A 16,370-nucleotide genomic window follows, 5' to 3' on the forward strand; every position below is an offset into this window, starting at 1 on the left:
ATGAAGGTTTGTACTGGTGTTGTATTTCTAGACATCTTATGGCTCTTTTTAACTACAGGATTTCATCAGGTATTTAAAAACCAAGTTGGCCATCATCTGTTTATTGTAGAGTTCACCTTATATTGTCTTAATAAAAGACAGGACATTAAAGTATAAAATGAAATAAGTTTTGTGCGCTTATGTACCACCAGCCCAAAATATGATTTTGGCCAACTTCTGGTTTCAAAATACTGCATGTGACCTCATGATAATGATGGAAATAACTGCAGAATAAATTATGATTCTTGTTGTTATACTGCCGTACACTTACGCAGCAGTGAAAGGGAAATTAAACATCGCTACGGATTCATTAACTTTATTGTCCCTACATGCATACGAGTACTGAAACATGCATGAATGCTATAATTTTAGTGTTTATCATTTCTCATAGTCATATCCCCATAATGCACTGCAGTGGGGGCAAACAAGACAACAAACCCAGCAATGCGGTAGCTTTGTGTTAAATGCTTATTTTGTAAAGCTCAGTTGTTTAAGATTGAAAAGTTGACTCAGGATTTAGTTTAATTCTTTTGACCACAAGGTCGGTGATTCATTTATTTATTTTTAGACTTTTTATCTAACCAATGAGTGTTTGCTACAGACGTATCATTGTTTTATCCCTGTGGAAATCTTAAACATGGGATTCTGACTCAGACTAGTGGCAAATGACTATAGTTGTGATTTACAGAAGCAGGTCACTGGATTGCTAGTGCATCCGTTCCTGCATAAGTATGTAATGTAGAAAGTAAAAGTTTCAAAATGTTAACGACCTAATACGAACACAAGAAAATCTGCTTTAGGAGCGAACAGTGGTCACAAGGAGACCTTCACCAGCACTGATTCATTGCTAAAAGGTACTTAAATGTACAGCCTAAGAATGAATGTTTAATGCAGTGCTAGTTTGTATTGCTGGGTGGTTTTGTGTTTTATCCCACTTTCCTATTCCAAATTTTTTTACACAATCATAGTCCACTGAATACTATGCTGGAGATCACTGTACAGAAAGTGATCTTTCTAAGTAAATCTGAGTGTTCATATAAAGATGATCAAAAACATGGTGGTGCAAGAAAATACTTAAAGTTTTTCCTCTGCCCATATCACTTACTGCTTTGTATTTGTTTTTGTCTGTAGCCCCTCCATATCAGCCTTAAAACCCACTCAGCTGGCATGACAGGTCAGTTAAACCCAGTAAGTACCTGATCTTTATTATAGTGTGGGTCTGTCCTGTACAACCGGAAGCTGGGCCTTGTATTACATGATGTTTTTTTTCTTTTTGTTAAAGTTTATTACTAATTAAATGTACAAGACGGTGGAAGACTTTTACATACGTGTTGTGTAAAAAATATAGAAGTGTTTGCCTAAAGTGACATGTCTTTATAGTTTTGTCCTGTCTGGTATGAGTTGGACTAACATGGTAAGTAGTCAACCTTACAGGTGGTGTGTGTTTGAGAGTCTTTAATGTTAAAGGGTCAGTTCACTCCAATGAGAAAAGAAAAGGTTCAGTTTTCTTTGGTGGTGTCTAGTACAGTGGTTCCCAACCGTTTTGTCTTGGGGACTTTCAAGAGAGTTTTTAAAGAGTGCTCCAAATTTAAGCAGCCGAAGCCGACAATATCAATGACTCAGCATTATTCATTAGACCCTCTCTGCCAGGTGTACATCTGTCTTTCAAACTAATTTATAACCCCTGCTTTCTGTCAAAAATATGAAGTCTGAAGTCTAACTGTCGATCGTTTTATCTGATTTAAGCAGCCGTGCAGAGATATTACATAACTGTTTTCAAAGGCACATTAATAGTCCTCGTGATGAGTGACTGATCTTCACATGTAACATCTCTGCAGTGCCTCCCTTTAAAATGAAGCAACTAATATTTGTGACAACATCACAGAAATACACTGGCCTCAGTGTGAACATGAAATGTGGTTTTTGGATGTTTGTATAGGTGAAGAGCTGAAGTTAAAATTTAAACAGTCCTCTAACAGAAATATAATTTATTCTTTATTAACCTTGCAATCATTATTTGACCCTTCAGATTGTTTATGGGATCCAGAGCCAAGATTGGGAACCACTGATCTAGCAGATGGTTTTGGTTTTACAAGTCAAGGTTTTAAGATTTTGTCTTTACCCCAGGTAAACAGAATTTGATTTGTGGTGATCACAGAACTTCTATGAAATAACCATCTATTTCCAGAAACTTTTTCCTGTTTGTCCACGTAACACACATTTAACACTTTTTAAAGGGACTTATTTTTTTAAACAATCTACTTTAACTGAAAAGGGATATTGTTTTTGCAAAGTTATGTTCCAGTTGAATGTTACGTGTAGTTTTTAAATGTAATGAGCACCACCAACAAAAATGTATCTCAGTTGTGTTGCTGTATGAGCGAGACAAATCAAAACGAAACCATCAGCACTGACTTGGGTGAACTGACTCTAAGTAAAAGTATTTATGCAGATGGCTCTTGAAAACTAGTATGTAAGGAAAATGTGGTTTTGACAAACTGTCATGAGCAGTTGGAATTTATGGTCCGTCACGTACACCTTTCAAGTCATTATCAAACTCTTGTTTTTGGACCAGGTGTATTTCTACGTAAATGCGTAAAGTAACTTGATATTTGAATGAAAATGTGACTCATCACGATTTGTAATTTGTTTTTTTGTCTGTTTTTTTCAATAAAAGTATAACATTATTTTTCTGTCCTTTGTTTTTCTTCTCTGGATTCAAACTTGTAAACGGGAAATCCCCTGTTCTGAAGCACGTACACAAAAAGATCCTGTGTGTGTGGGGCAATCAGCAACCATTGCACCACCTAGTGACGTATGGCGGTTATTACAGACCCCCTGGATCCACATCAGACCTCCTGCTCCAAATGATAAAAAGCAAGAGAAACCATGTGGAGTTAGACAAATTTAGTGATTCTTGTATACTGCAATATGAGATGATGATGAGTATCTAGCATGTTTGTGAGCCCTGTAGAGTGCTGTAGGGAGGACGTAGTGACATTTTATTTACCGTCATTTAAACTCAGAATCATTGAGGCCCGGCCCTTATTTACAATGACGTTGAGTAAATGAGAGAAATTCAATGTTTGTTCATTTCATGAGCCTCACTTTGGGCGTTTTAATATAACGTCTTTTATACAAAATGTTAAAGATAAATGAATACAAGTCATGAATATAGGGTAAAAAAAAAAACAATGATTATAATTTAGAACCTAAGGATGTAACATTACTCCAAACTTAAAAGTCGGGTTTAAAAAGATAGGTCTTTAATTTAATTGTATATATCGAGAGAGCCGTCACTCTCGTATCCTTTGCAGTGCGTTCAAAAGGTAAAGGGCATAACGCAAAAGTGAGTCTTCACCAGTGCTTCAAGAGACAGGAACATTCAAAACAAAAGCAGTGGAGGACCGTAGTGATCTGGCTGAAATATAAAATGATAGACTGCTGCAGCATCCCTCAGTGTTCACTCATAAGTGACTTTAGAAAATAAATATTTAGATTTAGATTTTCTTTAGGTTATAAATATTTAAATAATTTGTTGAAATACAATTAGATTTTTCTGACATTTGCTTGATTCAGTATTGTTTTAATTAATACAGATGATTGTATTTTGCAATACATCACACAAGCTTTATATACGTTTTAAATTGAAATAATTACCTTCAACATAGCTTGGAAGTTCAGCCATTTGATGCTTGTGGGTGCAAAAAGTAGTGCAATGGAAACTTCTGGTGGACTGTTAGTCAACACTTCCAGGTATTAGTCAGACATTTTTTTACCTGACTTTGTGGTTCGAAGCAACAGTACGGGGAAACATGCACTGCTAAGCCAACATTACATAGGTAGTTTGATACCTTATAAACACTTTGTGTCACAGCCTTTAAATCCACCAACAAGCGTCAACAAGGGTTTTGAATTCACTCGCAGACAAGAGCAGAAAGTTAAGCTGATTGATGAGAGTGGTGAAATGCATGTAGAAGAGGAGACCCTTGAGCTGCAGCCTCTCAAACTGCAGCAGTAAACAAAAAACCACTTGTTGTATGTGGTTTCTTGCTGGACGAGCACGACACAATAATAGTTCCTTATAGCATGCTACATGCGTCACATTGACACTGATCTTTTACACTGATACACAAGACACATGAACCACAGTGCAAACCGCTGGTTTTCTGATAAAAATTAACTTCTACTTTTAGCAAGTGAGAATTGAGTCTCAGCTCTTCTCAGGTTTCATAGATGAACAACTGACTGCGTGTGCGTAGTACATTTAAGCCATTTACTATCTTGTTGTCATTTCTTTTTGTGTTACAGCGCCGCAATGGTTAATTTCTTCTTTTCAAACTTCCTTATGTCTAAACTGTAGTTCAGTGTGTGACCAATACTAAGATTAAAGTACCCGGATCCTCTTGGTCACACCCCAGACAGAGCTACAAATGTACCTCAATTGTGTGAAATTGTATTGAAGTTGTGTCGAAGTATGGAGGCAGAAGGCAGAAACAGATCTCTCAAAACTTGGACTCACAAAACCAAAAAAGCAGCACAGCTTGACGCCACTGAAGATGAGTGAGAAGATAGTGCTCGCACTTAGATCTAAAGTAAAAATATTCATCATGCAGATGAGCTTTTTAAAACTGTCTGGAAAATATTTAAATGACTAAAAGCTCCTCTCTTAAAGAGACAGGAGCTAAAACAGAGTTTAAGTCAGAGGGGGAATACAATGCTGCAGCCCTGACAGTAAAACACGTGTTTTATTAGCATTAAAGCATGTAAACCTATTGTAGTAATAACGCAAAATACATTTATGAACCTGAAAATGAGCATGATATGTCTCTATGTTTCGCCCTGCCATGGACAGTAACTCTCTGCACCGTACTTCTCATTTCTAAACTACAGTTGAGCGTCTGAATAAAATGAAAATGCCTGGTACCCTCAGAAACGGGCAGACACCAGAAAGTCTGTTGGGTGAGTGCTGCTGATTTTCTCCGATACTATTAGACGTCCAGTAACCAGAGTTTTCTAAGTCTTACAGAGGTCCAAGTGAAGTGTCACGTTTCCCAAAAGTCAGTTCTAGGTCAAGTCACAAAACTTGAATGAGAAGTAGGGCGTTTTTAAATGTCTTATTACAAAACATTGAAATTGGAAGACTGTGTAAGGACAGCTGAACATGTTTTCTAATCAATCTCGAAACATTACTCATAAAAACAGATTAGTTGCTGTAATAATTCCTCTTGTCCGCGCCATCTGTGAAAAGCTTAATGCCATTTCATTGTTTTTTTATTTCGATGCACATGGCTAATAATCAAATATTGAAGCGTCTGATGTTTTTTTTATTTACTTTATTATTGTATCAGGTTGTTCTCATGTTTGACCAGTCAAGCATTAATTCACACATTAGTCGGGGAAGTCAGTGTAAAGCCCACAACACTGTCTTTTGTGTTCAGTCAGTAGGCCTCTCTCAGAGTTGTCTGTCCGCTGAAGCAAATTATTATCACACGCAGACACATCCTGTTCAGGAAGTCATTTCCTCTGGGACATGTAAAGATAATTATGTCTGTGGAAAGTTTCTTTCCACCATGTAAAAGACAATTAATGCAAATATATGTTTAAAGAAATGTGAATGGAGCTAGTTGAACTGTGGACCTTTAGGGCCCTCCATGCACATGCTTGTTCTCACAATGCAGATCCTTCCTCATTCTGATCCTCAACTTTCAGTCTCATCTGTGTCATCACAGGTTTAATTCTATTAACAATATATATTTCTGTGGGACGAGCTGACCCATCATACGTGGTGCATGTGCTTCCTCTTGTGTTCTTCTCGAGATCTGAAGGCGGAGCTTCGTGGAGTTCCTCTTGGTTTCATTTACAGGCAGCCAAACTTTTGACACCCAGTCTTGAGTGCTTGTATCTTTGCTGTCATGGTTGACATCATTGACCTCCCTCAGGATCTTAATTAGTGTGTCTTCTGACAGTATTACAGAGATGACTGGGATGCGGTACCTGACCTGTCTGTGGATTCTGTTCATCACACACAATGGACGTGGTGAGTTTAGTTCTGATCATTTGCTTTCCTTCGTCTCTGTTTGAATTGTTGTTACAACTGAAGGGTGAATGTGAGCGTTTACGAGGAAATTTGACATTTTTGGCTGTAAAAATAATTTAACTTTGGTCTGCAGGCTGCAGCTTGCAGTGGTTGTAAAGGCGTTGATGGTATTTAGTCTACCTTATAAATATTTAAAATAACTGCTCAGAGATTACTAAGTAGGATTTTAAAATTAAGGGATGCATCTCACAATTTTTGTTTTATTTTTTTAGTATTGTGTGTGGTAATATTTTGCACACAGGTTGAATCTAACATAATAGTTTGCATGCTAGATAATAATGTATTTGTAGAAATAGTTCATTTTATTTTGAATTGGGTTTTTTCTTTTGGTGGGAGATTCATGTACTTAAGGAAAAGTAGTATTACTACGGTGTAGAAATCCTTGCTTACAAGTTAAAGTCATGCATTAGTTAATTAGTTAGTTAATTAGTTAAAGTGCTCATTATGCAGAATGGCATATTTCAGAATATTAATGTGTTTTGATTACTGAAGGATTGCGCTCATCACTTTAATGTTGAAGCCAGTAAAGGTAGTTTAACTACTTCATGTAATTTATCTGCTGGGTAGCTTGTGAAAAAAGTATTAATCTTAATCTATAGTATCACATAATAATTTATTGTTTATTACATTTTGTATTATTAAACTAAACCTGCTAGTAACTAAAGTTGCCACATAATTGTGGAGTAAAAAGCACAATGTTTGTCTCTGAATTGTAGTGGAGCAGAAATATCACTGTGAGTAGATGTACTCAGGCACTCTCCACCACTGATGTGCACAAATCTTAAAGTACATTATCACTTCTCTCACCAGACTAAAACGGGATGTATTCTGACACATTTCTTTATTATTCTGATCAGTTTGCAGTGACATTCAGTTCTTTGAGAGGCAGGAGGGCGAATCTGTGGTTCTGCCCTGTGCGGTCGACCCGAGCATTTCTCCACCCTTTGGTTTGTACCTGAAGCGTAGCTGGTTGCATCGCAGTAATGTGCTGTTCATGTACACCAAGAGCGACTTCCACGCAGACAAGGCCGATGACAAAAACCGCACCAGAGTCAGCGGAGACCCGAGCAGCCACTCTCTGAACGTGACCATCTCTCAGCTCAGAGCCAGTGACACAGACCGCTACTACTGTGAGTTTGTGGTGGCAAACCCTTCCTCTGAAGATTTACGACTGCCTGGAAAGACTGAGTTCTTCCTCCTTGTGACAGCTGGTGAGTTGTTTTTCTCTATTTCATCCCAAAGTCGTTTCGTCTCTTTGTCACTCACAGGAAGTTTCCAAAACTACCACCCACAGTAACTAAGAACAAGAAGGTTGAAACATCCGACGCATAACCGCAGCAGGGGGTTGACATTTGTAGAGTGGGTTTGGTGCTCACACGAAGCAGCACTGTCTAATAGAGCATATTTATAAGAGTTGTAAATAATAATGATTGTCAAGAAATGAGGTTTAAGATAGATCTACTGCAAATGCTGGAGGAAGAAGGATATTTCACAACCTGGCTACCCCAAAGTTCCTCTTATTAATGGTCTAACTAATGTATAAATCCTTACAAACTATATATAAACGATGTCTTGTCAAAAATGGTCGCATGAAAGTCTAATTTTCTTTGTGGTGAGACTTGTCATGGTCTCGCAGCAGTTCCCGAAACCTCAACATTCAACACATACAGCTCTGATCATCTGATCTTGAAATTTGAGCTGCTTGTCTTCCATCATTTCAAACACAATCAGCATTTTGTCCACGGTGACTCACTCTGGTCAGCGATTTTCTGTGTAAGCATTGAAATCATGGGAGAAAAGCCTGGCCATGAAATTCCTCATCATGTTACACGGCGCTGGTTTTAGATCTAAAAATACAAAACCACCACCACAAACAAATAAAAATTAAAGTCATACTACATCTTTTGCAGAGGAAAAAAAAAGGTGTCCTGAAAACTCTCATAGAAGTCAGAATGATCTCACTGTATCCATCAGCACAAACATGTCGCAGGTCATATTCTAAGTTTTATCCCCTCCTCCCTCTGGAGATGCCCCTGGGTCGGTGGGGTTGGTAGAGACGTGCGCAGGGGGCTCGGCCATGCTCCCCTGTCTCCCCCCGAATTGGGAGGGCTTGGCTGTGGAGGGGGTGAGCCTGAAGCGGCAGAGGGGCCGGGCAGCTGTGGAGGTGTTGTACCACTCGAAGCGTCACCACGGCAGCAGCCCTCCATCCTCCTCTGCCCAGTTTCCTGTCGAGAAGTTCCATCTCTCCTCTGCGCCCGGCCCCAGCGGCATCACCTACAACCTGACCCTGCAGCAGCTGCAGCCGGACGACAGCGGCCTGTACAGCTGCCAGCTGCTCCTGCGGGGCAGGCCCGACAGCAGCACCAGTCTAGGGAGACAAGTGTTCCTTGTTTCTGTGCAAGGTGGGTCACCGCAGGACCTGATGGCCAGGTTACTTCAACTAATCCGCTATTACTTTTCAGGCTTTAGAAAAATGTCTTTTTATATTAACTGTTGCTCTGCCATGTGTTTTGTTCCTTCTGTTTTGTTTCTGACCTCAGTCAACTTCAGGATGTCGGCCTTCTAATAACACAACCACAACTGATATCAGCAACAATTCTTTCTTTCTATCTATCCTTGCAACTAATCATCTAAATTGAGTGGGTTTGTGTTTCAGTTCGCACTTGCTCTGAATCCTCTTTCTCTCAGCACCATCAGTTCCACAATAGCAACACTCCCTTATTTTTTCTCTTGTATGTCTGAAGGTGTTTGCACAACTGATAACACGAGACAAAAATAGACATCGATAACGGATGACATGACTATTTTTCTCCATATTTAAATGTCGTGCATAAAATGAGTAGTATTAATCATTCAGTATTAATCTGATTCCAGCTAATAGAATATAAAGTGACCAATAGTTTGCATGTGGTTGTTGTGGTGTGATGTTTTATATCAAAATACAATTATAAGCTTTGGACTATTTTAGTCAGACTAATAAATGTGTGATTAATAATATGAGCAAAGTGAAAAACTGAAAGCTGCTGTCCCGCTACAGCTGACTATACAGCAACTTATCATAAATTGAATATTGTTTTGAAATCATAATTATGTGTCAAGTCTGGTGGTATTATATTATTGCCAACAACAGTCCCAATAACAGACTGAAAGCAACAATGAATTGATCCCACTAATAAGTATTAACTGTGCAGCTAATAATAATTTATTTATAGCAAAAGCACTTTTAAAACAAGTGCTTCAAATGGCGATGAAAGCAAGAGACGCAAAAGTAAAAAACATTATTAAGATGAATATTAATTAGAGCAGCACAAAAAAGATCAATAACAAATATAATAGCTAAAGCCTGATATAGTTTGTCTCTGTGTCACAGAGCTCCAGTGTTGTACAAAACAAATTAACATGGCACTTACCGGACTTGTCCCTTTATCAAGATCCACACCAAAAGTTAATGAGATCTATTCTGGGCTGAGACCCGTCCTCCATCCAAGTTTGATGGAAATCTGCTGTCTAGTTTTTTGTGTAATCCTGCTGACAAACAAACTGACACCGGTGAAAACATAACCTCCTGGGCAGAGGAAATGAGCCACACTGTTGCACTGGCTGATATCCCTTTTAATTTTTTGGAGTAATTACAACCAGCAATAGATACTCTTATTTTACCATTTACAATATACACTCCGTTTGAGTGACAGTGTCTAAAAACTAAAGTGTCTAACTGTTTCACAATACTGTAGTGATGGCCGTTGAACTCATTTCACTTTAACTGAGCAAACCAAAAAGCCACCACCTCCTAATAAAATCAGACCAAGCAGAACTCCAGTTTGATGATAACAGCCGTTGATTTGTGATCAGCGTTTATCTTCATCTTCATCCCGCAGTGATTGACACTCCAAAAAATACTCAAAATACTGATACTGTTGTATTGTAACTGCATCCGAGAAATGGGAAGGAAGTTCGGCTCAGTGGTTTTTGCAATCCCGCTGAATGAACGTGTCATACTTGAGCTGCCTTTTAACAACCATGTAACATGGACTGCTTTTACTTTCAAGTGACGATTTGTCTTTGTGCACTTTATGAATGCATAGGTAACAGTCAGAGACGGCAACGCAGTGCAGCGAGGAAGCTGAATGGTGTCAGTGTGGTTACTCAGGGGCCGCTGTTCTTCTTATCTTATCTAATGTTCTCTCTCTGCTTCTCGACAGGTCAGTGCAGCTGCTCCAGCTACTCCTCTCTACTTTACGCTTTGTCTGCAGCCGTGGCCGTCCTCCTCCTCTTCCTCCTCCTCGCGTTTGTGGTGATATATAAAGTGAGTGGACTCGATGTGCTGCAATGACACCACACAAGAATACAGAGTGAAAAATAAAACTGTGTTACCACGTGCAGCACCTGCCTGCTGAGAGCGTGCCATAGAGTTCCTCTGCAGCTCACCACAAAACCACACTGGTTTCATAATATGTCGCTGTCAGTTGTCAGCATGTTTTTCTTCAAATTCAATGAGGAAGGCAGTGAAACCTCTATTCTACTTTTTAGTTTGGTTTTGAGAAGTTTAAACTGCTTATGAACAACGCTATTTTTTTTACAACCGACATTAAACATGTCACAGTGCGGAATAGGCAGCTTCCCTCTAGAAGTGCTGCCTCAAGAGAATGTGACAAACTCTGATTTTAACACAGGAAATCGAGAGTGCGTTTACTCTTGTTCCCCTCACTGATTTGTTTTCCTCCTGTCTCGGTGACTCTCAGGGCAAATCTCGCCGCAGTGTCAAGTCACACCCTCATGCCCCCATCTACGAGGAGATGGCCGGGGTGAAGTCTGCAAGTCGTAAGCTGGCCCCTCTCCATCTGGAGGAAATGGAGTCTTCTGAGTACAGGAACTGCCCCGTGAAGAAATCCTGTCCTGATAACTACTATGAAAGCCCCAGGAAGGATTCTCTGAAATGAATTGTTAGGTCTTTTCTTCCACAGGTTTTAACAACAAAGATTCTCTTTATCTCATTTGTATCGGACTGTTGAAAGTTTGAAAGATTGTTTGTATTTTGGTATTTTCTTCAAACCTTCAATTTCATGTACATCGCAATTTAGAAAGTTGATAAAGCAATTGTTAAAGAATAAAATACCCACATGCAAATGCTTTTGGTTTCTTCAACAAATTAAAGCTGCCATGTGTTGTTTTTTGTAAAAGAAGTAATGTTTACATTTAATTTTTCTCACCAAAATGCATTGTGTTCAGGTTGAATGCATTCTCTTACTCATATGTGAAGAGCAGGAAGTATTTGAAACCTACACTCAGTTGCCAGTTTATTAGGTACACCTAGCTGAGACTAATATTATAAATACAGCCTTTCATGAAGGTTATAATGTTCGGTTTACGTTTGAAAAGAGGGATTACACAAAAACTACTGAACAGATTTCCACCAATCCTGGATGGGTCTCGTCCCAGAATAGACCACGTCAACATTGGTGCTGATTGTGATGAAGGGACAGATCCAGGAATGTATTGTGAGGGCATTTTTTGACATTTTGTTAATTTCTAAACATTTTGTAATGCATGGCTCTTGATGAAAAACATCAAACTTATTTAGTGTGCAGATATCTATGAGGGGCTGTTGGGCTTTTGCGGAGATATAGAGCACATAACCAAAAAAAATATTCAGAAAAAGAAATCCATTTTGTGTTCAACATTCATTGATATAATAAAGCTTTTAGATCAGATTAGTATTTTCTAAATGTAGATACAAATATTAATTTGTACCCATAATGTTTATACAAACAGAGAGGAAGGACATAAATATAAAATCAAATTGGTGTATTTTTCTCCAGGATCTTGTGGCTCGTGTGTAATTGTTGATTTCATGACGTGTTATGATCGTTACTTCATCACTTACTGCCTCTACCCTTTGGGGTTTCTGGTTTCTGGATGCAAAGAGTGCTTGGAGATCAAAGTGGCACAAAGCAGATCGCAGTTCAGCCAGTTGAATGAAGTACACAGGAATATATAGTCAGGAACACAACTTACACAAAGCTTGATGAGAAATAAGCACATGGAAACAAGGAGGTAGTTATAAAATGTTAAAGTTGCTTACAAAACAAATGGGATGAGCCGGAAATGTAGTAAAGTTACGTCAAGTACATAATAAAACTGAAGTTATGTACGTAACATAGGTAGGTTCGACACACTCGCAATAGACCTCTTCAGATGTTTCGATATGAGGATGTGTTGCAATATCAGATTGGGACACTGTATCAGATATATCACAGCCACTGACACTATCACAGCAAGAACCTGCCACTAAATGTATGACGTTAAGAGCTGAACCCTTGCTTTACAGTAGAGTCTTTCCTGTAAAGCCCAATATTATATTATTGTTTGTAAAATATGAGCCACTGTGTGTTTGGTACCATGATTGTGTTACCATAATTTGGCATATGTGGTGCACACGACGAGACGTGGTTCAATCATAGCTAGCAGCAACAGTAACCGCTGAATTAATGTCTGGACCATTTTAAAACAAAATGACCAATGAGGGAGTTATTTATCTATAGAGATACTTTCTACACCAAATTTCAGGCATGTTAGTAATGATTATAAATGTTGGTCCACATTTAGACTCATTTCATTCATATATTCAAACAACTAGTATCCAAAAGACGCGATCGCTATAGTATGACAGCGTGCTAACAACACCAGTCACTTCTGGTTGACTTTCAGTTGATTTGCATCATGGAGAAATGTGAAATCAGCAACCTTGTTTATTTCTGCTGTCATTTTCAGGTGTTGCTTTAACATTTAAAGATTTATAGTTAAACATGATGGTCGGACCGTTCTGATTTTTCTGATTTTTTATTTTAGGTACTTTAGGTCTTCAACCAAAGGTTAGTGAAATTGTTGATATCAGTGAGAAATGACAGCACCAGACATGCATTTGTTTTTGAAAACAAACATTGCCATTGTTGCTATAGCAACAACAGAGCTTAAAGACAAGATTAAAGGAGACTGGAACAAAGACTCAGTGAACATTCTAGAATGTTGGAAATGCTATAAAGATGTGAATATATGTATATTTATGCCATTAGTACGCGGACCCTGGTTTGTTTCAGACACATCTTACAGTCTCACTGTCAAGTAGGAGAACAGAACGAGGTCAGAGTAGACAAAACACAGAGGTTCAGTAGAAGACAAAGCTAGGAGACATGGAAAACAACTCCAAGAACGATGAATTTGCTCTGCTTTTCCTTCAAAGAAACATAGGGGACGAGGTGAGGGACAGCAAGGTGAAGGTCACCCAAGTTGGATCTGAAGGCAGAGTTAATCTGGAAATCCGAGAGGATGCGCTGGCTTATATCCTTGATCAGCTCCGAGAAAAGAAAACGTGGAGCCATGAGAAAGAGCTGATGGAGAAAGAGATATGTGGCCTGAAAGCCCAGCTAAATCGGGGCCAGGCTGATGTCCACTCCTCAAAGACGAAGGAGGAGGAAATGAAATCACAGATCAAAGTGCTCTGTAAGAAACTGTCTGACACTCTGGATGATCTTGATGTGAAGACTTCTTACAGCAGGACCCTCAAAGGCACAGTAAAAAAGATGCATAAGGAAAATGATCTGAACTTAAAGAAGATCAGTGATCTGGAATCACAGCTTGAAACAATGTCCGAGAAGATGGAGAAGGCTCAGAATGAACACGAGGCAGAAACCAGGAAGGTCGCATCTGCCCTGAAAAAGGCAGAGGATCTGCTGGAGACCAAGTGCCTCTGCTGGCAGCAAGAGAAAACCTCCCTGCTGGAGGAGATGGAGAAATCCAGAGCTCTCTATGTGGCTCAGCTGGACGAGCAGAAACACGAGATCGCCACCCTCGTGGCTGCTCAGAAAAGCATTGACAGCCAAGCTAATGTCCACCCCTCAAAGACGGAGAGGGAGGAAATGAAATCACAGATCAAAGTGCTCTGTAAGAAACTGTCCGACACTCTGGATGATCTTGATGTAAAGACTTCTTACAGCAGGACCCTCAAAGGCACAGTACAAAAGATGCATGAGGAAAATAATCTGAATTTAAAGAAGATCAGTGATCTGGAATCACAGCTTAAAACAATGTCCGAGAAGATGGAGAAGGCTCAGACTGCTCTTGTAGTGCTGCTTTATAAGAACAAGGAGCTTCAAGGCACAGTGGACAGGTTTCAAGAGTTTAAGAATCTGAAGTTACAGGAGATTAAATATCTGGAATCACAGCTTAAAACAATGTCCGAGAGGATGCAGAAGGCCCAGAATGAACACAATGCAGAAACCAGGAAGGTTGCATCTGCCCTGAAAAAGGCAGAGGATCTGCTGGAGACCGAGTGCATCTGCTGGCAGCAAGAGAAAACCTCCTTGCTGGAGGACATGGAGAAATCCAGAGCTCTCTATGTGGCTCAGCTGGACAAGCAGAAACACGAGATCGCCACCCTCGTGGCTGCTCTGAAGAGCATTGACAGCCAACGTATTGAGTGGAAGCAGACAAAGGCATCCCTCATGCAGGCCACAGAAGACTTCATGAAAACTCTGCAGGGTATGCGACAGGAGGAGAAGGAGGCTGTGAAAAGATCTCAGGCTTCCCATCAAGCCCAGCTTGAGGAACACAAAGAGGAAACCAGGAAGGTCGCATCTGCCCTGAAAAAGGCAGAGGATCTGCTGGAGACCGAGTGCATCCGCTGGCAGCAAGAGAAAACCTCCCTGCTGGAGGACATGGAGAAATCCAGAGCTCAGCTGGACAAGCAGAAACACAAGAACAACAACCTCGTGGCTGCTCTGAGGATTGTTGAGCAGGAGTTGCAGGGTCATCAAGTTGAGTGGCAGGAGTTAAAGACATCACTCATTCAGGACACAGAAGATCTTAAGAAGATGCTGCAAGAAAAGGAGCAGGAGTGGGAGGAGAAAGGAAGCTCCATGAAGGCCCAGCTAGAAGATCTAATGAGCAAGAAGAAGAAAAAGAAGAAATGGTACAGAAAGTTCTTCTAAGGCCTGGATCCATGCTCAGGAACAGAGACTTGCTCAGACACACGCATTTGGCATCCCTGTGCTACGACGGGTTTTCTCCGGGTGCTCCGGTTCGCCCACTTTCATTGAAGAAGAAATTCTTCAATGAAAAAAAAGTTACATCAGTTCAGGCTGCATGCCACGAGCAGGCTCTTCTTAGAGAGCTTGAGCTGGGTACCTGTTCCTGATCTGGGTCTGCAAGGCCCTCTGTACCACCATCTGCATAAAAATATCATTAAATCTGACCATAACAAAAACACAGCATGAAATCAGAGAAAAAATTACATAAAAAAAAAAAAGTCAGTTGTTGAGAATTTAAAATCTGCTGTAAAGCTTTAATCTGTTAAGGAACAGAGACTTGCTTCGACACAAGCATTTGGCATCCCTGTGCTACGACGGGTTTTCTCCGGGTGCTCCGGTTCACCCACTTTAATTGAAGAAGAAATTCTTCAATAACAAAAAAGTTACATCAGTTCAGGCTGCATGCCACGAGCAGGCTCTTCTTAGAGAGCTTGAGCTGGGTACCTGTTCCTGATCTGGGTCTGCAAGGCCCTCTGTACCACCATCTGCATAGAAATATCATTAAAGCTGACCATAACAAAAACACAGCATGAAATAAAATCAGAGAAAGAATTACATAAATAAAAATGTCAATTGTTGTTGAGAATTTCAAATCTGCTGTAAACCTTTAACCACATACAGGTCATTTGACAGCAAAACTCGTGCTTTGATACTTCAAGTATCTTCAGCTGATTATACCTTTACCTAACTGCTAAAATTAGCAGAATCATTTTGGTTAAATAAAACGACCAATTTCAGAAACTTTGTTTTTCTACCAAGGCATTTCTTAATAGATAAATAGTACATATTAATTGATTTACTTATTTCACACAGCCTCTTCACGAAGACATTCATAAGGTGTGTTTCTGTCTTAATTTTCATTTGAATTGGAAGCAAACTTTTGAAATGTCACAAAAAAGAAAGAAAAAACAAATTAGAAGTGTTTCCCTCAACTTGTTTGGACTAGGCTACACATGGCACTGTTTCATCAGAAGCTGGTGGTATCAGCTTTCTTATGCATGGTTGTAATAAACAGAGCATAAGAAGCCAATAAACCTCAAAGAAGAGGAGTAGATAAAACCAGTTGTTTTGGCGATCTATGAGAGAAAAATGTACAGAGGTCTTCAGCAATTTCTTTTGACTGTGCAAGTTGTAATTACTCTTTT

General features: G+C 39.5%; 1 protein-coding gene across 3 annotated transcripts; it reads left to right on the forward strand.

The window, feature by feature from the left end:
* The first annotated feature begins 68 nt into the window (after positions 1 to 68).
* On the forward strand, positions 69 to 11,280 carry cd7al (cd7 antigen-like). 3 transcript variants are annotated; one of them, XM_084345500.1, is made up of 7 exons: positions 69 to 1,227; positions 4,933 to 5,001; positions 6,009 to 6,079; positions 6,997 to 7,350; positions 8,167 to 8,541; positions 10,342 to 10,445; positions 10,882 to 11,280. In XM_084345500.1, exons 3-7 carry the CDS (start codon positions 6,019 to 6,021, stop codon positions 11,077 to 11,079), a joined length of 1,092 nt encoding a protein of 363 aa, XP_084201626.1. In that variant the 5' UTR covers positions 69 to 1,227; positions 4,933 to 5,001; positions 6,009 to 6,018; the 3' UTR covers positions 11,080 to 11,280. The 3 variants fall into 3 exon arrangements, with proteins under 3 accessions (XP_084201626.1, XP_084201627.1, XP_084201628.1); XM_084345501.1 differs by lacking the exon at positions 4,933 to 5,001; XM_084345502.1 differs by lacking the exon at positions 4,933 to 5,001 and having other exon boundaries at positions 69 to 1,213.
* Positions 11,281 to 16,370: the final 5,090 nt, after the last annotated feature.

This window comes from Pagrus pagrus (assembly GCF_965226575.1).
Source record: "Pagrus pagrus genome assembly, chromosome: 2".
Taxonomy (NCBI): domain Eukaryota; kingdom Metazoa; phylum Chordata; class Actinopteri; order Spariformes; family Sparidae; genus Pagrus; species Pagrus pagrus.